This window comes from Epinephelus moara, chromosome 20 (assembly GCF_006386435.1).
Source record: "Epinephelus moara isolate mb chromosome 20, YSFRI_EMoa_1.0, whole genome shotgun sequence".
NCBI lineage: Eukaryota > Metazoa > Chordata > Actinopteri > Perciformes > Serranidae > Epinephelus > Epinephelus moara.
The window spans coordinates 18740279-18767510 of NC_065525.1; the positions used below are offsets into that span (position 1 = coordinate 18740279).

The 27232-nt window shown below is 42.3% G+C and overlaps 1 protein-coding gene across 1 annotated transcript; it reads left to right on the plus strand.

Annotated features, from left to right (window-relative positions):
* The first annotated feature begins 338 nt into the window (after positions 1–338).
* pamr1b (peptidase domain containing associated with muscle regeneration 1b) lies at positions 339–27232 on the plus strand. The gene is made up of 14 exons (XM_050073743.1): positions 339–574; positions 8578–8754; positions 9850–9975; positions 10555–10669; positions 14319–14536; positions 15346–15453; positions 19013–19183; positions 19351–19542; positions 19776–20663; positions 20744–20920; positions 22926–22992; positions 23135–23364; positions 25723–26081; positions 26162–27232. Exons 1-14 carry the CDS (start codon positions 421–423, stop codon positions 26741–26743), a joined length of 3564 nt encoding a protein of 1187 aa, XP_049929700.1. The 5' UTR covers positions 339–420; the 3' UTR covers positions 26744–27232.

The window sequence follows — 27232 nt, forward strand, 5'->3', positions numbered from 1 at the left end:
GGTGTCAGTGAGGCAGGCACATAGTGTTGAACATAAACTGGTTGTTATATGCTTCCCCTCACTTTGTGTGTTCGTGTGTGTGTGTGTGTGTGAGTGACACCATAATGAGTTAAGCATAAGACGGTGGAGTCTGCACTCATTCAAGAGCAGTGACGTCGTCCTCTTAGCGGAGCGAGGGGAGTTTTTGGGAGACCACTGCAAGTGGAACTCCTTGCGAGGCTGGGCTGTAACCTGAAGCCAAAGAGAAGTGAGAGAGAGAGAAACTGAGAGAGAAAGAAAGGGAGAGAGGAAGAGAAAGAGAGAGAGAGGGAGAGAGAGAGAGAGAGGGAGAAATGGAGGAAGGGGGAGGGAAGGACTGAAGGGCCAAGAGAAGGTGATGTCAGCTGAGTTCAGAAAGTAAACAGAGTTCCAGACTGCAGCATGCTGTCTGCGGGACCGGGACTGCAGCTGGGGCAAACCCACGGGGGCACCCACGCGACCCCACGGACCCGCACCTTTATCTCTTGGAAGGAGGGCTGGTTCCTCCTCCTCTCCCTCTTCATCTCCTTACCCCAAGGGACAGCCTGGCCCTACGGTAAGAGACTGGCAAAGACCTTGCCTTTGCTGCTCTTCTTTCTCTCCTTCGCACTGTCTCTGTTTGGCACAGCCTCTTGGTTTGTGTTCTTTGTTCTCAAAAAGCCGGCATCAGCAGCTCTCTCCATCCCCTCTTCCCTTCTGTCCTTTAAGAGCACGACAGCGCTCAGCAAGGCTTGTAAAAGAGGACCCACTGAGAGACAGTGATGTAAAATCCAGCTTTTTATAGAGGGTGCAAAGAAAAACAGCACTGACAAAGTTTGTGCAATCTTTGACTTTACAACTCTTGTTCTGAAATACAGAGTGAAGGACTGTCCTGTGTGGGTTTGTTTATGGTCCCATTAAAAAGGGATTCTGTGATCTTCATACTCCCTTCTAGTCATTGCTGTTGTTTCTTTGTGTGAAATGAAAGTGAGAATGTTTTCCTGGTGTTAAATAAAAGAGGCAACAGCTGGATGTGGCCACACATTCCTTGACGTAAAGTGAGGCGGTTTGAGTCCTAATAGGGGTGTTGAATCTTGGCACCGCTTCCCTTTTGTGTGAGAGCTCATCTTTAATGCTCAAGTGTGTTTTCTCCCTGATTGAGATCTTCTCTGCCTGTTTACCCCGGGTGACCACTTGAACTGCCGCAGGAAGACATGAGTCATGTTTGAGTCAATCACGCTGGCCGTGGTAATGTGTATACCATACACCGTCTCCAAGGCTCCTAACCAAACCTCTGCCCTCTGTCTGATTCCCCTTTGCACGGTTACCAAGCAGTAAAATAATACCTTCAATTTGTAATGTTGGTATCTGTGGCAAAGGGCTGGGCAGAGCACAGCTGTGTGTTAAGCTGCAGTGACTAAGAGTTTTCTCTGGCAGATTTGCCGACTTATGTTGTTGTCAGCTGAATCACCCTCAGCACGGCTTGTTTCATAATCGTGCATTATCAGCTGATGATAGATGTTTTCAGTTGAGCAATCGCAAATAGTTTCCTTTTCTCGGAGCAGAGCGGTGGTGTTTACATGCCAATCCTGACTTTGTGGACATGTCTGTTTACGTGTGTGTGCCTGTGCTTGTGTTTGTGTCTATTTTTGTGTGTTTTGGTGTCCTCGCTGAGGCATTTTTGATCGATGTAAGGCTTCCTGTTTACGATCCTCCACCCACCTGAATCCTGAGATGTCCACACTCATCTAATAGTGTTTAAAACTAAAGGAAGCTGTCGGGGCTATTAGGTAGTGTGCTGTAGGAAACAAAAAACCAAGTCTAGCATGCTTAGAAATAATATTATATTGGAGCAAATGAAATCTTGGCTCAGAAAACAGTTACAAGAAGAAAAACATGGCCTCTGGTTGAGCAACTGGAAAAAATAGTGTGTGATATCAGACTCAAGAGTTCATTCCAAGGTTAGCAGCTAAATGCTGAAAACAAATGTGCACATCTCAGACTCGCGTATGACCTACATATTGGTGTGTGTTCGTACCATTTCATCAAAGTGGGTAATACAGTGAGAGGATATATCATTGGGTGTGTGGTTTCCTAGCAGAGGGAAGTTTATTTAAAGCAAATCTGCAGGATGACCACTGGGATCAGCGCTTGGGATCGGGCTACATTCAGATACGCAATGCCCACAGAGATCCCATGGGAGTTTCCCTGTTCCACGATAGCAAAATCACTCCAACCTCAAAATACCAGACAGCTGCTGTGGGCAGTAGGCGAAAGGAATTATACACTCACACATACATGCACAGCACGTGCGCTCACAGCTGCTGTAAAAACAGCTATTTTTCCATGATACATCAGCATGAAATAAGCCCCATTTTGTCAGGAGGAAACTATTTATTCAGTGGATATATACTTTAAGCTGCCATTGTTTTCAAAGGGAACTTTTTTCTGACATGGTTTCTCACTTAATTATGGCAGCAATCAGCTGTGACTTAATGAGGTTGTGGCGAGGATTACGCAAAACAGCGTGGTCAAATAAAACTGACACTGCCTGCAATGCTATGCTACCAGGGATGAGTAAGAAAAGTTTTTAAATCTGGGTGAACTTAATGTTAAAGCAATACTTCAGCATTTTGGAAAATATGACTTCACTTTCTTGCTGAGACATAGATGAGAAGATTGATATCACTCTCATGTCTGTCTCTTAGTCTAAATATAGAGCTACCTCAAGTTAGCGTAGCTTAGCAGAACAACTGGAAATGGAGCAACAGCTAGCGTGGCTCCGTCTAAAGGTAGCAAAATCCACCCACCAGCACTCCTTAAGCTCACTAAATAACATGTTTTACATGTCTCCATGCAAAAACTGAAGAGTAAATACGTGTGGTTTTATGCAGGGTTCTGGTTCTCCTGGACTATTTCTTGATTCAGGCGCAGTCCAACTTCCTGGAGTCTCCAGAGGAAGTTGGAAGTGACTGTGTCCAGGGAAGAAATAGTCTATCATAAAACCGCAACATTTCATTTTTTCACTTCAGTTTTACACCTCAAGGTCGGGCTAGCAGTTCCAACCTGTTTCCAGTCTTTATGCTAAGCTAAGCTAAGGTAAGCTAAGCTAACCAACGTTTATACACTACTGATGGGATGAAGCTACCATGAGCAGGGGCGTGCTATCAATCTTCTCATCTTACTCTCACCAAAAAAGCCAAGAAGCTTATTTTCCAAAATTTTGAACTCCTATGTAAGTTAGTCAAGCCTGCAATATAGAGATACATCTCCTACATAGTTGACACAGCCACAGCATTGTGCATGTTGAACCCTTAAAGTTTTCACGGGGCTCTACTGAATCCGTCTCCACATTGTGCTCTTCACCTTTCTTTGTAGGTAAAAATAGCTTAGCTATGATAGGAGTATGTAGCAAGTCAAGACTGATAAGATACAGTGTCTGAGTGGTGAGCAAGAAAAAGACAATAAGTGGTGTAAATGCCACAGAAAGCGGTGTGCTCAGCTACATTTCTTATAATATCAATATATATATCAAATCAGCGCTCAATGCAAGTTATTTGAGACTCTGGAGGCAGCGCTCGGCTTTAAATGTCAAAAAGTCAATGCTGTTGCAAAATAACAGCAAATACTGACCTTGGGGGTTTTATTTAGCCTAGTGCAGAGAAAGTTGCTTCCAGAAAATGATGGCACAATTTCGGAGCTGATTCAGGCTTATGAGTCACTTGCAAGGTCAAAGTCAGCACCTGCAGCACATTTTAAGTATATCCATTTATCAATAGTGCTGGTTCTCCAGGGGTTATGAAACAGTTATGTACATCTGTGAGCTTTATATTTTGGGGAAATATATTTTAATGTAAGAAAACTGATTCAAAGTAAACAACAACATGGAAATTTGACAGTGTGTTCTTGCCAGAAGTCAGAGTTTGCTGTGGCTCTCCACAGGTCAGTGGGCGTACAGGGCAGTAAAGTCAGACACAGGGTCACAGGACTCGCGTGAATTTCCGTGACCACATCTCCTGCTCCTGGTCATAATGATGTCAGTCTCTGGATCCACATCAAAGGTGAGCAGCTGAGACATGTCGGCTAACAACCTGGGTCTGTAGAGCTTCTGATTCGGTGGGAGTGCTTTGTGACACACCAAGGTCTCCACCAGACGACGGGGCGTCTGTTATGATGCCCGTGTTAGTGCTATTTTAATTTCTATGGCTTCTTGACATGCATGTTAAGGAGTAGCTCAACATCTGGAACGGAAAAAAAGCAGACGCTACTTATATAAGACCAGAAAAGCCAAACAACCCACACAAAAATCTGCACGCTGCAAGCTGCAGAACCGAGGGGGGAAAAGCTTTGTGATCTGCTGTTGAATTGTGTTTCTATGGCTTGGTGCCAGTGTCTTGTCACACACACACACACAACACTAGTTATGTGTGCACTGGGGGAATATTTCGACACTATGCATATACCAAAACATAAATATCAGACAGGCTGGATGGAGAGGGTGCTAGACAGAAGAAAACTTTGTTATGGGATGAATTTCTTCGTTGTTATGTTACCTGTCCGACAGCTGTCAACACTTCCAGTTTGTGATTAAATACACATTAGCCAGGGGCACACAGCACCACCACAGTCTCGGGTTAAATTACAGGTCTTGGCAACATAATGATAAATGCAGTGAAATTAGAAATTGATGTCATTTTTCCACGCGTTTGCAAAAACATACTTTGTGTTCAAAAACAACTGATAGGCTTAGAGCCAAAACACACAAGCCCACTCGCTTGTAAGCTTACTCCTATACACGTGCACTTCCACACCTGTCCAGACCTTCCTAAAGTGCTGTAAAAAAGCCCCATGAAATTGTTACTGTCCAGTCTGTAGTTACCTGCAGGTGTTGACCTGGAAGCCTCGCAGATGTGTTTTTACAAGGCAGTAAGCTTATCGCCGAAATGAATAAATTCAAATTGCCGGGGCGCGAGCCAAGGCACAGTTACGTAAAAGTGATCTCGCTGTAAATCAGTAAACACCTATTAAAGAGAGGGGATAGCCTTCCAGAGAAATAAAGATGCATTCCAGTGTGCGCCCAGCACTGGAGGAGAAACCACAGAGTCATGCTTCAGAGAAAAACATAACAGCCTTATCAACAGAGCTGGGGGTCAGCAAACTGAATCCGTTCACAGCGAATAAACACTGAAAACGCTGCCGCCTGTGTTTATTTACCTTGAGGAGAAGCGTTAAGAAAAGGGCTTTTGGGAATCTAATCCTATCATGACTGCATGCTTTTTCATGCCACTGTCTGAAGGGAGGCAGAAGATGTATTACCAGCCCCAGTTAACAAATAAAGATCTATTCTCTTCTACTGTAAATCAGGGTGTCTATAAGTGCACTGAGGGCAGTTACAGCCACAGGATGTCATTCTTCTATCTAAGGACAAGACACAAAGCAGCGATCCATGTAATGACAATACCAGGCCAGCTCATAAAGTCTTTTGACCCTTTCAAGTTTATGCCCTGTAAATCAGGTTTGTCTTTCTGGCCAGCGTCCTTTAACAAACTCCTGCTTGTGAGCAGAAAAGCTGTCCCATAAGGAGAGGAGATAGTGTCAGCACCTCTCAATCCCCATATGTCAGGCTAACACCTTTTAAATACTGTTTTCATCCAGCACTGTTATTTATTGCTAGTTGGCTAATGGTAGTGGTTCAGAGACTTGACAGTAAAATTGGCCAGTGACACGGTCGACAATGGCTTACGTCCATCCTCTATTGTTTGACAATCTCCAGCCTCTGACTTATGTAATTTGGATCGTGTTGCAGCCAAAACAACAGACATAGCTGTTTGAAATGTTGTTGCTTCCAACTACATTGTAATGTATGTGAGTAAAAGCAGACCAGAGTTTGGATGGACTCCGGGACTCCACTGAATAAAGTCAGGCTACTGTTATCAAGCAATTAACAGCTTGTGAAAAAAGTATTAAGTCTTTTGTGGCTCCAGACGGAGCTGCATGGAATCGGATAAACTGCCTCAAGGGATGTTACTTGAAAATGATGGTGGGGTGGACTTAAGAAGAAGTGAGTTTACCAGACCTCTGTAGCCCCTCCTCATCTCTGCTTGGGGCTAGTGGCTTGAGCTGCTACGAGCATATCTCAGCCAAGTTTCTGACAGAACTGTTAGTGGTTGGTTTGCATTGTGGGTAATGTAGGTGCCAGGTCATGGGACAGGACATAATCTTTGGTTTTTCTGCTGCATTGATTTCAATCAAGGTTTTTACTGCCCGTCGTAAATCTGACAATTTTATTGGAGCGCAATGCTAAATCAGAGGAGTACTCTTGTAAAAGCATGGGCTAGACTTTGTATGTCTTTTTATAATTGATTTCACTGAAATATATTGAAAAGAATAACCATTATAAGTTGGACTTTGGTAAAACAGGTTGTTACTCAGTTGCCAGAAAAAAATGGGCATTTGAGACCAACAAACAACAGAACTGGCTGTTTCTCCAGCGGCTTTGTAGTCACCATACGTAGGTGTTTCGTAGCAACCTGTCACTGGCAAAACAGTGACAGGTTGCTACAAAACACCCATGGGCAAAGTGCCACGAAAACTTTTTATTACAGAGACATTACTGTGTTTCCTGCTGGGATAGTGGCACGGAAAGTGGTTGTTTTTTACTGAGACATTACTTTTCCAGCAGAGTTTGTGACCCCAAAACCAGTTAAATTAATCCAAAACACGATCGTTTTCTAACCATAACCAAGTTGTTTTTGTGCCGAAGCCTAACCACACATTAGCTACAACATTGCTGAAACATAAAGTTTTAATGTATGTGCTACATAATAGCGTGCAAATGTAATATCTGTGGTTTGCAGAAACATACAATGCCAACATTTTTTCTGCGAACTGGGTTGTGTTGTGCCATTTCTCATAATGCATATTTGTACTTGACTCACAGTACGGTGCTGAATCCCACCCTTTGCACAGTGTCCTCTTCTTGTCTCTACAGACATCTCTCTATACGCGCGGGCCGTGCCCATGCCGTGAATGTTTGTGGTTGTCACACTTGGTCAAATGAAATCCACAAAAATGACAATTTCAACAGAAACTATGAGCTTCTCCTTTCTTGTCTCTGGGAGGCAAACCAAGCTAAACAAATCAAGACAATGCAAGGACGCCAGCTTTGATTTAGGAAACAAAGCTCAGGGGTTGTAAGTTTACATTAATTTTTACCACAAGAGAACTGGCGTTTGGTGTTACAGCATGGGCATTGCATAATGGAGTGATGCGCTCAGGCGCCACGGTCCAAAAACGTTTGGGTAACATTAAATCATAGTGCTGCGATCTATCGCACGCCATGCCACAAAGAGAGCGGACTTACCCCATGTTGTCACCGGCTTGCTGAATATGCTTTAAGGTTAATACACAAATCCAGCTGAGCCCACGTTATCAAAACAATAAATTACCCTCAGTACTGACAAGAATCATAAAACAGCTAAACCACTGCAACAGCTTCATAAAACACAAACTCTGTCCTTAAAAGAAACTTGCATTAAAGTTGAGCTGATGGCATTGCAAAGCCTACTTTCTCTTTGATTAATGTCACTGCGTTTGTCATATCTCACTGTGTCTGCTTGGAGGGATAGCTGAGGAGAAGGCCAGATTGTAGCTGGACTGAGATACAATTTATGATATCATTAATGCAGAAGGGCAGCAGGGACGATTCGGCATTCCAAGACATCTGTGCTTCTCCTCTCTAGTTGACCCTCCGCAAACAACCACTAAGAGATTAATCGCTTCTGGTTGTTGCCTTTGTGTGTCTGTCTCAGATTCTCACTTTCACAAAACTCATACAAACAACAAATAGGCCTAGTGTGCAGCTACGGCACTGCAAATAAAACCAGTGTGCTAGTGTGTCGCTGTGTTTTTAGGGGGGGGGAGGGAGTATCAGGAGGAATAAATGGTTGGAGGCTTGAGAGCAGAGGAGTTATTATGATTGCAGGGCTGGGAGAAGGGTACGTACAAAACGCTGCACTAACACTGTGCCAAGTTTAAAGTGCAGCTTCTGTTAGTTCTCTGTCCACATCTGCCACAAGAGAATTTCCACTTGTCTATTTCAGCTTTTAAATCCACTGTTACATAATTGTAACCACTCAGGCTCAAAGGTCCTTGAATCACTGGTTTCCAATCCAATTAAACAATACATTTATTGGGTAAAAACTTTACAAAGTAGAAGCACTTTCTGATTAATGATTTGATTCTGCTTTCCGTGACAGTGACTTTACCATTGCGGCATGTTCTCTGATGTAATGTAGTATGAGAACACACAAAGGAGGTAAACTACTGAGAGACCATGTGGTGGTGGAAATAACCAGAGAGCCAGTGCAGAGCAGCAGATCACATAAACACTGAACTCACCAAAGTCCTTCCACTACTGCTCGGGCTTCTGCTTACCATAACCCACGTCTGCTCACATATCCCCACAAGGCCAATCATTACACTTGTCTTATTTCCTCCATACTTGACTCATCTTCCTTTTTATGTCTGTGCATGTATGGAATCATTCTTACATAATGCTTGACATATTGTCTTCTTTAGATTACAGGTATTTGTACAACCACTGCCCGGGCCCTGAGTGGAATGTAATGTGCAGAGGCTGCTGCGAGTATGACGTGATCCGCTGTAAATGCCCCCTACAGGGGACTCCAGTTGGCTACGCAGTGCCCTGCTGCCGCAACGCCATCAACGAGTGCGATCCCTGCATCATCCATCCAGGTAAAACCTTTGCAAATATTCATATTTGAATGAGTGCTTCGCTTTTATGGGGCGCTGCAAACTTCATTACCTTGAACAGAATGAAAAAATTGGCATCCTCTGTGTAAAGGCTACATCTGCTGATACTAGTCCGCCCATAAATCTATCCCTGAAACTGTTTTTTCTTCTTTTATATCTGCACTGTAGTTTGTGTAATACCAAATGATGCCTGTCAACTGCACAGCTGTTTGCACTGTAGCATTACAAATAGAATGACAGAAAGCCTGAAACTATTTGTGTCTGATCTAATTTGCTTCCAGGCCAACTTCACATTCGCACTTCTCCTGACGTGCTGGCAGGATCCTCTTGAATGGGTGTGGGAGTGAATGATCAAACTTGGAGCTTTGATTTGTGAATGAAAGGGTGTAAAATATGTATTTTTTTTCATAGATGTGCGCATTGAAGAAATACAGGTGTGTACTGTATATATGTGAGAATATAATCACTTAAGGATGTCTACACATGTGCTGTAGCTCGTGCTTCCAAACTCTTGCTTTCTTCATGTTATTTTCCTACATGCCATCTGCCTGTGGAAGTAGGTCATGTTTTCTTCACAGCTTGAATGTACGTAAATTTTTCTTTACGGGGGGAAAAAACAGCTGTTTGGAATTTAATGGATACCTGTACATCACTTTTTACTGTTGAACACAAAAATGTGCCAAACCCTGTTTACATCCGCAGTACATTGTTTTTGTTAAAATTCATACCTGCTCTGAGGTCAGATGTTGCTCACGCCCCCCCATGGATTGAGCAGTCACTTAAGTGAAACTCCATCCTCCGTGGGGAGCCATTTCAGGGGGTTCTCTCCACATTTCTATTTCAGGAAGCACCAATACATTTGTGTATTCTGTTGTGGTGACAGATGAGCGTGATGAGTTTAGCAGAGTTGATTTAAAGGAACATGGCAGGGGTCTGATGAAGGTGGGTGACAAAAATGTTCCCAATTCTGACAAACAGTAACAGCTCCTCTGAAAGACTTTTGTGTGTGTCTGTTGTATTGTAGCCTATCACTCTTTAATGACTTTACTATAAGTTTGTTTCTTTCTTTTTTTTCAGGTTGCAGTATATTTGAGAACTGTAAGCGCTGTAACAATGGGACATGGGGCCCCAGGGACGACTTCTTCATTACTGGCAAATACTGCGCTGAATGCCGGCCTGGCTGGTCTGGTGGAGACTGTATGCGTAAGTCTCTTCATTCCCCCAATTAGCGGATCCTACATGGCTTTTCTATAAATGATTTTTCTCTTTAAGTAAAATAATTACCATGTATTATGAGTTCTTCCCCTCCCCGTTGATTTATCCTCATCTGGGACAACTATGCCAGCTTGGAAGGCTGCCATATACCCAGGAGGTTTTCCGTGAGGAGCTGAATGACAAGTTGGAGTCAACAATTGGGAACCCCATAAAACAATTTAATATGTAACATTTGGACACTGACGACAGTTTTCGCAATATGCAAATATTCTGCCAAGGGGCACAACAAACAAAACATACATTTAATTAAAAGCAGAACCTGGAAAGGCTGCTGAACGCCTTGTTGCCTCTGTGCATACTGTGTTTATGCTTCTTTATGTCGCTGAGCACAACACTGGGCTTTTGCAGTGGCTTTGGAAGCTGAAATGTAATTGCTTTTGGTTTGAATGGTAACCAAAGCAGCTGAATGTAGACCCTCAAAATGATAATTAAGCTCTAATTAACAGCCACCGAAATTTAAAGAGCACCAACTTTCCAAAATAGAAATTTTTCCCATGTGTTTTTCAGAGTGCGGGGGAGTGATCCGTAAACGGCAGGGCCACTTGGTGCTCGAGAGCTACCCCAACAACGCTCGGTGTGAGTGGACAATCCAGGTGGACCATCCTTTTACTATAGAACTCAGGTGAGATCGTAAACCTTCTGCTACTATAGATGTTCACTGGTCGTCATTTACCTGCCTGTGTCATCAGAGAGAATTTTGGAGGTGACATCAGTTAGCTTACATCAGGAGGGTTAGTGATAATATTCCCTGGTAACAGTTTACTCACAAGCACACACAATCAAAAAGCATAATGGGTAAAACCACAGGTTAGATAGATTAGGTTTAAGCAACAAACCTCCTTGGTAGGTTTAATTAACACATCATGGTTTGGCTTAAAATAAGTATGTTTGCGAGGGAGGAAACCTAACATGTCACATGAAATCTCTAATTTATAGTATGTCTTGTCACATATGTTGATATACTATGTTTAATTGTTAACTCTCAATGGACTTTTGGTTTCAGAAACACAAACACCAATCTCGTGAATTAAAGTTCCCACCCATCCACCTCTCCTCCCTCTCAACCTAAGCAGACTTCCTTGCTCTTTGTACTACCTTGCCTGACTTTCTCCTTTGCTCCTGTAATAATTACTACAGCCACTAGAGGTCGCCGCCTAACAAAAATGCCCATATGGGACGTAATTTCTGCTCGTAAAAACACCCTACAGGACAGTCCTGCTAAAGACAATGTACAGCTAATGGCTGATGGGAATGTCATCAGATATCAAGTACCGTAAAATTTCAATTCAAAGCCCAGTCCCAATTAAACACCTTGTCCCTTTTACTAGCCCGGTGTGGCTACACATTTTGACAAATAAAGGCCTGTCTCAATTAGACACCTGGTCTGGTTGCCTAGCAGTTTGTTTTTATAGAAGTTCTTTGGATGTACAAAACCAAATTGTTTACTACCCACTTTAGCTTACACTAGTTAGCTGTTTAGATCACACATACAAATATAAATGTTAAAACTTTTGTCAAGATGGAGATGCTTCAAATTGTTAGCTCGGTTGATTTCATTTTACTGAAAGCACCAGAGAAGACCATAAGTGGTTTGATTATATTTTCAGTCTTTGGTAAGCAACGATTTTGTGTATAAGGAATTTAAGGCCTGTCCCATATAGACACCTATCCCTAATATAAGCCTGTTAAGTTCAATGATATAAGCAATTATAGCCCGGGCTACTAATTGAAGTTTTACAGTATTTCATAAGAAACCAAAGAGTTTGACAAATTAAAATTGGAGATCACAAACATCTGCACAAACTCTCATCGCAGTCACAAAGTTGCTGAGATGTTTTGGCCTGGACAAAGTGGTGGACCAATGAGCAGATAAACAGACATTTCTATCCTAGACTCATGCCAAACATTGCATGAAACGATTCAACAGAAGTATCTTACAGTGCCCTAGTTATTCTGAATAATCCACATACCTCTCTGTCAACAGTTTTCTTTCTGAACTTTTAACCCAAACAGCTGTATAAAGCAATGGAAAAGTTCTCTAGGTTGCGTAGCCACCAAATGAACAAATAATAGTTGATTTGGATATAATGGCCGCAGCTTACAAACAAATTTGCCTGAAATTGAGGTATATCATAAACCTTTGTTTCAGTAAAGTTAAAATTGCCCCACTTTCATCTGGCATTGAAGCTTCAGTTTTTGGGATCTTCATTGTCCATCTGTAATTGTTATTAACGGCTGGTCTGCTTAATCCAAATTTCCACTCTGTTCAGATATTTTTGCAAGATGTATGTCATGGACGGATGGCAAGTCTACTGCAAAGTTTGGAAACCACAACACCTCCTTTTTTTTCAGCAAACTTATTACTTTTCAGTCCTGTGATAACTTTCTATTTCTGTCATTTTCTCCATTACACATACAGCATTTTACAGGCGAGCATTTGTGCAGGGTTTTGGCAGAACAAAGCTCCATACAGTTAGATTCAGAAGGCTGAGCGTGCCGTGCGCCCGAAAATGATTTGTTGTGTGCATCAAAGACATTTAAAGTATTTTTTTCCGCTATTAAGCTTTGCATTACATTTAACAGCAACAACATTAATATAGAGATGACTAATATGTCATGATTTAATGTCTATTATGACATAAATCCAGCAAAACCCCAGATGAAAAAGAGCTGCTGTGATCAAAGATAGAGTAATGGAAAGTTGTATGTTTGTGCCTGAGTGATTGGGGAATCACTGGCAGGCTTTTCCTCTATTTCTTTAACTAGCATGGCTCGCAGTACACTCACATCACAGGAAACATTTACTGAATTACAACTGGCATTAATTGTTGGGAGCTGCTGCGGGCTAACATTTAGCATTACTGTATATCTTATTAGTCTAAGCTTCCCTGACCCAAGGGCCTGTGATAACGAGTAAAATTAGAGGATTTGGGAGCGTGCCATTGCATTGTATAAAGTTCATCAGTCATTCACATCCGTTCCAACGTTAGGCCAAGGAGATTACATCTGAAATAGCTGAGAAGGGGAAAGGAGACTCCTTTGTGTTTTTCCTAATCCAACTGGCAGTCCTCTCAATGTCACACTCTGACTGCGACTGAATCAAACAGCTCATGAATTAAAACTTTATGTAAATTTCTCCCAGCAGCTCATACACTCACTTAAATTCACATTTAATCAGGCCCCTAAAGCCACTCCTTCTGGATGACACGACTGTGGTAAAGCACACAGAGAATGTTTTGGAAACATTAACACATTACCTAGAACGTTCATCCCAGTAATCACCAGTTGTAAGCCTTGTTTTGGAAATAATGGTGTGCAACCAAGGTGTTTGTTCAGCATTCAGGCATATACTTTATAGACATTTAACAGCTGCTTATCTGAAATAACGAGATGCTAAAATAGACCGGGATAGGTGCTGCTTTTTATCAGCAGCACTTATTGTCAATTACATAAAAATGGCATTTATGTGCACGCTTAAAAATGTTAAATAGGCACATAATGAGTGCTGAAAGATAAACAATCTATTAAATACATGGGTGAAAAAATTCTTAAGATGTCTCTAAAGCTGTCTGCCAAAGCCACAGAACCACTGATAAGCATCTGGTTTTGGTTTCTTGGTGTGCTCACAGTTTAATTGCTGCTGACAAGCGGCGATAATTAATGTGCTTTATCTAACAACAGTTATCTAAGCTTATATAATATTGTTACAAAGTTGGTACATACAGTTTCTGTGTGGTTTTACCTGCCTTCACCTGTTTTAGTCGTGATCCCAGGTTCCTCCTTTCCTCTAATTTTTACTGCTGTGAACAAACAAAAACGACAACAAAAAAACATAAATCTAAATCTTTAACTGCTGTGTTACCTGGTTTAAATGAGACTCATTTTCACACGCCATTATGAGCAGTAAGCCATGTAATAGTGCTGCAAATCACCCTCAACAGCTGTTCATGTATTCAGTAGCTTTGATTACCGTTCATTAGTTGTTCGCTGGCTGAAGATTTAAAAGCATTAGTTCCATGATGCCAGCTTGTGTGGCACTGCCAGGAAAAACAGGTGCTCTCATAATCCAGGGTAACACAAATATAGCGGAAATTCAACAGAAACTTTTACAATAAAAACTTAAATCAGTTTGCTTGACGTCACCATCACATCCATAAAAGAGTCCCTGTGACAAGGTCGAGTAATAGAATAATAAAAAGTTCTGAAAAGCAGTCTTAACAACATAAAGTTCATTTGTCGGACACTTACTGTTCCGTTACTGTTGCTAACAGGTTCATGATGCTGAGTCTGGAGTTTCACCATACTTGTCGTTATGACTTCGTGGAGGTCCGAGATGGTGACAGCATCAACTCCCGCGTTATCGCACGGTACTGTGGGAACAGCAGACCTCCTCCGATTCAAAGCTCGGGCAACAGCTTGCACATTCTCTTTGTGTCTGATGGCTACAAGAATTTCGATGGATTCTTTGCAACTTTCCAGGAGAGCTCAGGTAGGTCAAATACCAATGTCATTTAACGTCAAAAAACTGCGACTATTGTTCATACATATGTAATAATAGTGATCCAATTCCATGCCTTTGAGCACCATTGCATTCCCTATCCCAAATCCTAACCTGTTACACCAACCATAACCATACACCCAAAACCCAGTCCTAAATCCAATAACAGCACCCAACAAGAATGTGTCCTTGCTTTATGGACGATAAATAAAAAGTCATTTGTAAAGTCGGACTCAATGAACACAGGGGCTCTTTAGAGTAATGGGCCACAACAAATGCAAACAAGACAGAAGTTTCCAAGGCACTCACACTCCAAGTGTATAATAAAAAGCCTTTAACAGTGCGTGACTGACACCTACACGTTTCGGCAAAAGCCTTCGTCAAGGTGTTGAGCATGCTAACAGCCTGTTGAGAAAGTGAGGACTGACCAAAATGTCCTCACTTTCCATAAATGTCCTCATTCTCAAGGTCTAAAACTCACACACACACACGCACACACACACACACACACACACACACACACACACACACACATAGGCACACACAGACCCGTAAGTTACCAGCGGCTAAGCCAGATCTAGTAAAAGTAAACAGAGGCTTTTCTGTGTCGAAATGCCCGCACATATTTAGAAATGGAAAGTAAAGATGACATTTAAATGGTACCAGCCTTGAATTTGAATCCCATGATGCAGCTTGGTGTGGACTACCATTCCTTTTGTCTTACACATTGAATCGTTGTACTGCTAATAAGTACAACATTTCTCCTTGTACCCTAATGTCACACACTTGTATGTTTACAGCTTGCAGCTCCTCTCCTTGCCTGCATGATGGGACTTGTATTCTCGACAGTTCTTTCACTTACCACTGTGCCTGTCTGGCTGGCTACACAGGCAAGAGGTGTGAAAATGGTGAGTGTGTAACATAACTTAAGCCTCTGTAGTAAGATCATACTTGAAAAATGTTGATATTTTACATTTTTTGGGTGGAAATAGAAGTGGGCAAATAAAAAATGCCTGCAGGTTCTAATCACAGAGAAAAAGCCAGTCTCATACTGAAAGCATGACTTGAATTTTCCATCTCTTGGGGCTCTTTAAGACGTGTCTAACTGTATCGACACTTACGAAATCTCACAATCATTTTAGTCATTTTCGTCTACAATCAGACCCACCTAGTTACAGCAAACTTATCGAGAGCTGACTTATTTTTTTTTATGTTGTTGTTGCTGCCCAGAGGAGGGCGGTGATTCACTGTCACAAGGGAGAGGTCTGTGGTTTGGATTAGGTTCAGGCCAGCTGCCTTCCCCGTCCGTGCAGTCCCAGCTATAGTTTTGGTCAGTCAGCAGTTCAACAGTTGGGCTGGAAACTCCAAATGACTATCTAACAAGTATGTTTGCATGAAATAAGGCAGCATTGAACCAACTAGTGCTTGAACGCATACTTCTGTGGACAGATGAGGTAAGTTGCAAAGAATAGAAATGCTCCAACATAGTATATGGAGAATCAAGGATGAGAAGGAAAAATATGTGGTTTTTGGAGTTTGGTTATGGCAGCAAACCATTTTGGTTTCTGCAATATATGGCACCTTCAAGTGAAGATAGAGTTTTTTGCTTTCATCATTGTGAGGATTGCACAATATAATGGCTATAGAATGATGACGCATCACTGGTGAATAATAACCAGCAATGATAATGACTATGGGTAAGACACCATAAAGTTGGACTGGTTCCCTATCCTTCCTTTTACTATTCCTTTGTGCCCTATATAGTATAGGGCACAAAGGAAGTGCATCAACCCAAACAGGAAGAGGGTAGCACTTTTGTTTCCCCCCAGTAGCTACCCCCAGTTACCAAAGAGTATTAATGTAAATTCTTTGCACTTAGTATCCCCAAGAGAGGAAATGGTGGATGGTGGAACAACCAAAGTAACTGTGGAAACTGTGGTAGTTGCTTGGCTCTGAGGAAAACGGAAAGCAATCTGGCTGTTTTAGTGACAGCGGCGCCAACAATGATACCACTTGGAAACACTAGGGGGTGAAAAGTTGTCTGTTTCCATAATCTGTGTGGATATTTCCGGTTATTTACAACATACTGGCAGAGCTCCACTCCGCCATGTGGGGTAAAGCTCAATCAGGGTGTGGTTGACCTACAAAGCTTTTTATTTATGGGTGTCTGGACCCTAACTTGTGTTTTTATATCCCATACACCTCCCTTAAGATCCAGCAAAAACAGACTTCCTGAACCCCACTCACTTTTTTTTTTCCTTACGGTGTCATTTTCAGGGCTAAATACGACTCTATAAAACGAATGGTGAAACAGTTCTACTTCTATGACATGAGCCAGCTTTTCCATTGGAGGAGAAAGCCATAAAAAAAGGCAGGAGTTTCATTCCACACAGGGTGCATTCATCTGTATTCCCACGAGGAATCCTCAGCTGTTAATTTTAATGGAAGAGAGGTGGAATAACGCTAATGTCTGACATTTTGTGCAGGAAATGTAGTCTACATTTCTGCCCCGGAGTCAGATAGGGAATTTTAAGTATGAACCTGACATCAGCCATATTTTACGTCTCCAATAATCAACCTGTCATCTGTTGTAAGCCTGAGCTAAAACTCATTCTATATGAGAATGTCTTGACACATTATCGCAGAAACTCCAGATAGGAAATAATTTATTTTCCTTTCTCTCTCTGGCACAGTTTAATCTTTTTGAGTCTAATCTGTTTTGGAGTGCAGTGTTCAACATAGTTTCCAAGGCATTAACGAAAGGAATGATAATTTACTTACAGTATGTGCCATTGTGCATACTATGTTAGCATTCCACCTCAGTAACTCATCTGATTATGTCTGAGGACAAAATCTGACATGGAGCATTGATTATTTAAGCAAAATACTACAATGCTTAAAGCACTCCAGTATGCTTCAACTTAAAAACACACACACACACTCAAAGGAGTTCAGCTGCAGTTTACTTTTCCACTTTTGGTTGGTCAAGAGAATTCTCTGTCTCCTAAGGGACCTGAGATTGAAAATGCCATGAGGCAAAACTGCCCAGATTATAGGGAGGGTTCCTTGGTTTGGAGCTAAAAAACCGCAGACAGTGCATTTCGTGGATTGGACCCAACTTGAAATCAACAACACAGAAAACCTCCTGAGGGACAATCTCACACACAGTGTTGTATAACCTCAGTGTTAACATGTGTGTTTGGGTTTTGTGAACTCAGTTGTGGGTGGCATCCTCGTGTATTACACATTTCTGTGCATTTTTGTACTTTGCCTTTAGGATAGACATAGATACTATATTAACAAATAAACTGTATATCACAAAATGCTTAAAGAATTACGCATAATTTCCCCATTTATCACTTGGATGATTTTATTTTGCAGTAGGTTGTCACATAACAGAGTTACACACAGTATTCCACCATCTCATTACCAATCTCTACCACCACACTTCATATAATCCAGTTTTACAACACTGGAAAATAAAACAGTTTGACTAAAGCTATTTTATTGCATCTATTTCTTCCTCATTTACAAGCCATGTTTGAAAGTCTTGCCCTGAACTTTACCAAGGTGGGTAAAAGTACCCATTAATGAGCCTCCAAGGTAGCAAGCTATGCATTTAAAGCTCTGAACTTTTGTAGATGAAGATTAATGAGTGTGAGAGCTGAGATTTTGGTTCAGGGGCTACCTGTCAGACCTGTAAACACCAGAAGGCGATGTTCTCACTGAAGCTCTATTTGTGTGGTCTTTAACAGCCAACCCTGTCTCCTTGAAATTACTACTGAACTTCTAAACTGCTTTCTTAATTATGTTGTTGTGGCAGCGTTATTGCTCCCTGGATTATGTTCACAGACAATGTTTCTTTCAGGTAATGAAACGCTACATTTATGTAAAACGTAGGCTTTGGAAGGAAGTGGTTGGGGAGGATGGTGGGCGTACATAATGCAGGACCTTGACACCAGAGCTTTGGGTTCGTGTCCAGGCCCGTGTCTTAAGTTTAGGCAACAAATGCATAGGGAAAGATCGTGATTTTGTTTATACGTTAATAAAAAGGGTAATAAAAAAAATAATGCTGTGGTCACGAGTGAATACTGTATGGCACAATTACCTATATTGGCGGGGAAACTGAAATGTGATTTCAGTAAACATTTTACGTGTTCAGTATCAGCATTTTTGCAACTTGCCAGATACGTTAATTGGCATCATTTCCACATTTTGTTAATAGAAAACGCAATTTGCTCTGCATTATGTTTCCCTCAAAACATTTTCACTGTTTCAACTTAGTTGCATATAAACATAATTTCTAGGAGACACGGATGCAACAGCAGGGAGGTGCAATAAAGTGATGGAGGAATGCTAGCTATGCCTCCTAAATCCCCTATATGCCTCATTTGGTTGAACCAGGCTTTCAGTATAGAAACAACATGTGTTCATGAATAAAATGTGCATGCCTGTATTTCCATTCAGTGGTGGGATGCCGCAGGCCTCCAGTGCCCACCCATGGATCCACACAGGGTCTGTTTCATCACTCGGGGGCACGCATCACTTTCCACTGTGACCCTGGCTTTGAGCTACGGGGGTTTCGTACCGCCATCTGCCTCAGTGATGGTACCTGGAGTGCGCCTGCCCCAGAGTGTGGTAAGATAATGATGTGCACTTTTTTTTGGCAAATAATTCCGGTTTGGAATCTGGGAATGTCATATGTGTGTCATTTGCTTAGGTCTGGATGTCATACTGTACATACTGCCCCAGAGATGGTGCAGATTGCTGCTTCTAAAAGCCTGATTTTCATTTCTTGTCTCCAGTACCGGTGGAGAGTGTTTGTACTTTACCACCCAAGCCAAAACAGGGGGATCACTTCTTGGTTTATGGACCCAATGACGTCCTCATTGCCCTACAGTATTTTTGCTACCAGCCATATGAGCTCAGTGGCAGCTCCCAGAGAACCTGCCTCCCTAACAATACCTGGAGTGGGACTCCTCCTGTTTGCACCCAAGGTCAGACAAAGTGTCTTAAATAATGAGGATTAGAGTTAAGATGGATGACTCAGACAATTACTGCATGCAGCTCATTTTGCTTTATTTTTACAAGGTCAGTCTTTAATGGATCAGAAAATGAGTCAGTGCCCACAGCCATTCAGCATGACGAGGCAACTTTGAAGAAAAAGATTTGCAATCAGCTGCTAACTGACAATTCACTAATGATCTCTCTCTACGTTCTGTATCCGCAGTGAATAACACTCTGCCTGAAGCAGAAAAAGACATGGACAAGGCGAAAGAGACAGAAAAAGACAAAGAAACAGAGAGTGACAAAGATATCAGCCAAACTGCAGAGAAAGGTCAAGAGAACACAGCTGGAGAAAACGAAACTGTTGGAGGGAGAGATATAAACACTGGGCACGAGAATACAACAGCAGTCGACAAAGAAGATAAATACACCACTACCATTTCAGGAAAAACTGTGTCTGAGGGTAGAAATGAAGGAGAGCTAGAGGAAAGAAATACTGGGTCAGAGAAACCCACTGGAGGCAGGAAAGATAAAGTGGATAGTGAAGGCCCGGACAACAGCCTAAATACAGTTGAAAAGAAAGAACCTGAGGTAGGAAAGCCACCCCCGAAAAAAGAAGGCAGCCCGGACACAAACCTGGAAACAGAAAAGACAGATATCATAGAAATAGTCGTGATAAAAGACAAAGGACAAGAAGAGAAGGAAAGAAAAGAGGAGCAGGTGAATGGAAAAAAAGATCCGGACAAATTCGGCCCTAATGATACCAAGATGAGAACAGTCATAACCGAGGGTGAAAACACAGTGGAGATATTTCAACTGGAAATGACAAAGAACAACACAGGTATAAGTGATACAAAGGAAACAAAGAAAGAAAATAATACCATAAGTTCTCCAGAGGCGGGGAGGAAAATCCTTCCCACAAGAGTCAACATTACACAGTACACCATGTACAGGGCGGGAGGTGAGGAAAGTGGAAAACCAAAAGAAAAACCAACAGTAAAAGTGGACAAGACAGAGAAGGATCCTGCTGAGAAAACAAAGGAGGAGCTGGAAAGGGAGAGGGAGGAGAAAGAAAAAGAAAAGGAGAAAGAAGTCAACCAAAGCTTCAGCGGTAAGAAACTAATTAAAAAAAAAAATCATCCCCATCTCTTTGGTCTTCACCCTTACCTACTGTCTGCTCACCTCCCGCAGAGAAAAGCTGCCCACCTCTCACTCGCCTTTACCATGGCTACTACCAGCTGGTGCCTGGGGTGGAGCCTGAAACAGCGGAGTTCTTCTGTAACCACTCCTATGCTCTCAGTGGTAGTGCCCGACGTACCTGCCAGCCAAATGGTACCTGGAGTGGCACACAGCCTCTCTGTGTCAGAGGTACAGTCATCTGTTTGGTCACTATCTTTTTTTACTTTGTTCAGAGGTTCAGGGTCTAGGATTTAGGGGATGATACAATATTATAAATGTGTTTTCTTCAATGTATAATCACCTGAAAATAGGAATTGTGTTTTCCTTACTTTAGAATGAGCTGTTTAAATCTAGAGAGGGAGCAAGTCCTAATCTATGGAGATCACCATTTTGTTTTGGAGAGGAGAAGACCTCTGTTGATAATTTGGCTCCCGCTAAAATATCTTCTGATCAAAGAAAACTGAAGGAATTCTAACTGGAAAAAGTTTCAGCTGGTTGCAGTCTCCAATACTCACCACTAGATGTCACTAAATCCCCCTAAATCGTACACACCGTTCCCTTAATTGGCATGTATAGCATTTTGTCTGATAGTTACTGCATTGTTGAATAGTTACCACCTTCAAATATGATGTGCCATCTAAAGGGTTTTTAAGTACAAATATTCAGCACTGCAGACTCAGTGTTTAATGAGAAAATCAGTAAGTAATTAATAAGGTGTCAGGAGTTTCTCACTTTATATTAGGCCATCAAACTTGTAGATATAAGGGCTAGTGAGTAAAAGGTTTTAAAATGCTAAACAAATGCTAACGTCAAATGCCAGTGGGTAAAAGATTCTTAAAGTACAATGAAGCATCATGTCTGGAGTCTTAAATGTTAATTAGTTATTAATGGATTTTGGTCTGGACGTTCTTCAGCTCTTTGCCGAAAGATAGGTCAGATTGTCTGTGGCTCAACTTTCCTCATGAATTAAAGACAAAGCAAGTTATGCTGTTGGAAGATACACAGCAGCCAAAGGATTTTTTTTTCATTGTTGAATAGTTTAATATTTTGGGAAATACTTTTTTCTCTGTATTGCTGAGATTTTGATGAGGAGATTGATAGAACACTCACGTCTGTCTGTTCTGCACCGATCAGTCACAACATTAAAACCACTGACAGGTGAAGTGAATAACATTGAACATCTCTTTACAATTCAATTTTCTGCTGGGAAACCTTGGGTCGTGACATTCATGTGGATGCTCCACCCATCCAAACACAGTGGCAGGCCAAGTACACCCCTTCATGGCAATGGCAGTCCCGGATGGCAGTGCCCTCCCAGCAGGACAATGCCAGAGAGACCATGACAGAGAGCTGGAGGCATTTGTGGTACGTGCTGGTGCCCCAACTGGCAACCCACAGGACTCAAAGGATCCGCTGCCAAGGTCTTGGTACCAGACAGCACAGGACATCCCTAGAGGTCCTGTGTTCGTGCTTCGACAAGTCAGAGGCTCCACTTTGGGTCGGACTTGGCTCTGACCTTTTGAACCATGGACACAGGACCTTTGGGGTACCAGCACGCCCAACAGAGGCTCGATCAGATTAGGATCTGGGCAATTTGAAGCCCAGGTCAACGCCTTGAGCTCACGCTCCATAGGCCATTCCTGAACAGTTTTTGTGGTGTGGAATGGTGCATTGTCCTGCTGGGGGGCCACTGCCATCAGGGAGTGCCATTGCTATTGCAATATTGTTTGGGTGGGTGGTGCATGACAAGTGGCATCCACATGAATGCCAGGGCTTAAGGTTTCTCAGAAGAACATTGCATTGTAATGAGATGATCAATGTTATTCACTTTACCTGTTGTTGCTTTTAAAGTTGTGGCTGATGAACACATATAAAAACCACAGCCAGCAGCGGATTAGCTTACTCTAGTATCAATCTTCTCATCCAACTCTTGCCAATAAAGAGTGTATTTCCCAAAATATCAAACATTTCCTTTAACCATTATTATAGCCATTATTTACAACTTATAAAATCCTCATAAAGTTTACCATAATGGACAGTGCACCAATGAAGACATGCCACTCCTGTCAGTTTACAGATCCCCACAGTCCAGCCACTGCTCCAGTTACAGTAACTCCCTTAAAACCACAGTTGATGTTTACTGGGTCTGTGATGTATGTATTGTATGTGTTCATAAGTCTGTGTTTATTTGCAGCATGCCGGGAGCCCAAAGTGTCCGAGCTGGTTAGACAAAGAGTTCTGCCCCCTCAGGCACCTTCCAGGTAAGTTAACCAGTGCATTATGTTATACAATATAATACGTACAAAAGTACTGTATGTTATTATGCTCTGCAGTCACATCCAAAAGCATTTATTCAACCTAAGGCGTATGTCCACATACCCTTGGCCTCTGCTTCCCCCCCAGAAAAACACCTGTGCATAAGCTCTATGCTTCTGGGCGGAGCCAACTGTTCCAGTCTGTCGGACCCACTAAAGGCCCCCCAGTGCTTTCCCAGTTACCCCAGGGCTTCCACCACCTTTACTCACATATAGAGTACGAGTGTGCCTCTCCCTTCTACCATCACTCTGGTAGTGCTCGTCGCACTTGCTTGAAGACTGGGAAATGGAGCGGGCGTCATGTGTCCTGTACGCCAGGTGAGGGCAGCAGAGGACCATTAGTTGTCAGAGCATTGGTAATGACCACCACACTATCACAGAACAAACACACTGACATACTATTTGCAGTTTTTCTCAATTGTTTACAGACGTTTTCTGAAAGCATACCTAATATTCTCACAATTCTACAAGCAACTTCAAAAACATACACACAAAAGACAAAATTCCACAAATTTCCAAAATTGTCGAGGCCTTTAAATCAAAGTTATGTCTGAGTAGACATTTATAAGAATCAGCTGAACACTGATATGCCCAATATTAAACACTATTACGAATGGAAAACACTAGTATGAATGCTTTTTTAGGAAACTTATGGCTTTTTCAGTGTTGCTATGCATGTATAATTGTCCGTTGTAAAATATTTTTGTATGCCTTTATATTCTAAAATGAAACATAAATATACTAAAATGTATATCATTATATGTCTATAATGTAAAAACACAGGTTTTAATTTCCCCCCAAATACTGTGTACACCCCAACAAACACAGCGTTGGATCTTAAAAGTGTTCTACATACAAAATAAACTACAAAAAATGTACTGTATACAGTAACACAGGCAATGTTCTCCCTGGCCAAGCAGCGGGGGAGGTATCGCCTAGCAAGGCAAATCCAGCCCTGAAAAGCTTCCACAGCTATATGTGCTCATGCATCTTCCGTATCATGCAGAAAAGCTCTATGCGAATGGAGAATGTGTTCATAGACCTTTAAATCTACAGGCAGAAAAAATTGTTAGACCATGGTTGAGCACATTTTCAAGCAAAGTGACGAATCTCATCAGAGATTATGGCTCTGCTCGGTCTTGCTTTTCTTCCTCCTTTTACTCTCACTCCTCTTGGTATGCCTCTCTCCCCTATGTTGGCATCCATCGCTCCAAAACAGAGGAGCTCATCAGTGGCCCCTTTACTGTAATGCTACAGCTCTGATTGCTAATTGAACAACTGTTCACCATGTGTTTGCTCATGTGGGGAGTTAGAGTGGATAGTAGGAAATTTAATCTTAATGTGAACCATGTGAGATTTTATTCAAGAAGCTTGTGCCAAATAGAAAGCATTGTGCGTAACCTTTTGAAAAAGAAAATCTGGTTTAGAACTGCAATCTGAGTGTAAAGCAGGAAATGTGCTTGTATTTTAGCAGAATTGGGAATTGAGACAAAACTGTAAACAGTGATTTACAACCACATATCAACAATGACGTAGATACTGAGAAATACATTGTCAGCATCTTCACCCATCTCACCTGCCAGGTGTCGTCCTTTCCTCACTACTCAGTGTACCTTCACTAAGTTACCACGTAAGATGACAAACCAGTAGCTGATGTTTCTCAGCTGAGCTGTGAGAGATATGCAATGGGAGTTTAAACGATCAGCATCTTGGATTAAACAGGGCATCTTCCAGGCTGTCATTAAATGGACATCCTACATAAACAACAGTCACCACTTTCTTAATCAACAGCGGCAGCAACAACATCCTATGTAAAAGCATACATATGCAGAAGATTCTTTATTGCAGTGTCGATCTGTTCACACCGTACTCTCCCATCAATATAATAATGCTGCCAAGGAGAATTCTGATTCCAATGGTTGCCCCAACTTATTCCACACGGAGTAACCACTTGAAACCGTTCACCTCCAGACATAGTCACTTTAAAATACTGCTAAATGTTCTTCACTGCACTTTGAGAGACTGTCTTCTCTGTGCAGAGTGGAAGGAAAACACACTGGGTCAGCCACTTTAATGATAAGCAATCACAAAACTGGCTGCTCTTCGTGGACAGCCTGCCTTAATACCAGCCTGGAAAGGTGCTGAGTCTGTGAGCTGTGTTTAACTTTAATAAAAGAGGTCTGAACACATCTATAATGTCAGCAAACTCTGGAGGCAGATGAATTTTTGTATGGTGCTGATCATGATATCGTGGAACAAGGTAGCAAAAGGAGCTTGGAAGTCTGAAAACATTTGCCTAAAGTCTAAGACTGTTTATTTATTACTCAGGAATAAGATGTTTGTATCTCCCATAGTGCATTTTATGAACATTTTCTTCATCTATGTTAAAGGATTATATAGATATTGTCTTTCTTTAATGAGTTGGGGTCTCTCACATTTCCTAACATTGTGTGGTTTTTGAGTATCGCTCTATCTCTGCCCCTGCTTTGCATTTTAGCAGACGTTCTTTAAGACGGCAAATTTAAAATAAAAGCTCTCAGATGGGAAAGACAAATCACAGAGAGTCCAACATAACTAAGTGTTGACACAGTCTCAATGTAAGTCTAATTTTTCTTTTCCCTCCCCCTGTGGTCTCTCCCTCTCTGTCCTCTCATCCTGTCACCTCCTCTTTGGCAGTGTGTGGGAAGCATCCAACCTTTGACCCAGAGAGGCCGGCAGAGGCTCACTGGCCTTGGCTGGCAGCCATCTACCGTCGCTCCACCAACGGAGTGGAGACCAAGGTGACCAAGGCAGACAGCCAGGCAGGGTCCCTGAAGGGGGACTTTGGAGCAGGAACTGGCAGTCTGAACCAGGCTTCTGATTGGCAGCTGGTGTGCAGTGGGGCTCTGGTGAGCCAAAAGAGGGTGGTGGTTGCAGCCCACTGTGTGACTGAGCTGGGGAAGGTGTATCCTCTGGATGCAACCAAGATCAAGGTGGTGGTAGGGAAGCATTACCGTGACGACCATAGGGAGAGCAAAGGTCTTCAACACCTGAGGGTAAGCTATTGGAGATCTTGTACTTTTAATGACCCTCTTTTACCAGACTTGCACAGTAAGTTCGTCTCTTTCTCCTTTAGGTGGCCTCTATTGTTGTTCATCCAAACTACGACCCACATATTCTCGACTCCGACTTGGCCGTGGTCAAGTTATTGGACAAAGCAAGGATCGGGGAGAAGATCCTGCCCCTCTGCCTCTCAGAGAGTGACGGAGAAGAGGTGCCCTCTGGGCAAGGGCTTGTGACAGGCTGGTCTCCGCTGCCTGATTCAAATTTAGGTCCTGACGAGAAGGCAAGGGTTGGACTTGTTCACCTTGCTGACGTAGTGCCCTGTGAGCAGCAGTATGCTCGAAACGGCGTGCCAGTCAGCGTCACGGACAATATGCTCTGTGCCAGCCAGAAGCCTGACTATGAACCGTCCAACATATGTCCCTCTGACACAGGGGGAATCCTTGTTCTCCCCGCCCTCTCTGAGAACCAAGCCAGCAATGACAAGAAGCCCTCTCTCAGTTCTACGCAGGTGCAGGCGGAGAGCAAAGGGCTGTGGAGACTCCTGGGACTGGTGAGCTTTGGCTATGACCAAGGGGAGTGTGATCCCGACCTCTACACAGTCTATACACGTGTAGCCAACTTCAAAGACTGGATAGTGAGCAATATGAAATAAAAATAATCCTACTGTCTGACTTACCTTCTTCCCTTTATGCTTCTAAAATATTTAAATGGCTTCATATCTTGCAGTTCTTTCCCTTATGTTTGTCAGGTTTTTCAATCTATTCATCTCTTCTCTTTGATCTTTGTTTTTCCTTGCACACGGGCATTTTCTTACTCATTGCAGAAGCACATGAAACACTGGACAACACAGTGCTCTAACTGAAGGGGGTGCTAACACATTGGATGTGCTGGGCATCACCCTTTCACCAGACGACTTCAGTGTTCAGGTCCCTCAGCCTGAGGTTACAGACTTGAAAATGACCAGAAAACCATTTCACGCCTCTGGCTACTGATGGTTAGTGTTGTAATCATTGGTATGTATATATGTTGTAATGTACTGAATTATTCTATCGATTCATATGACGCAAGAGATGTACATATTGTATGGAGAGACAGAAAAATGATGACGTTTTTAATTAAAGAAAAGTGTGGGTGTGGTAAA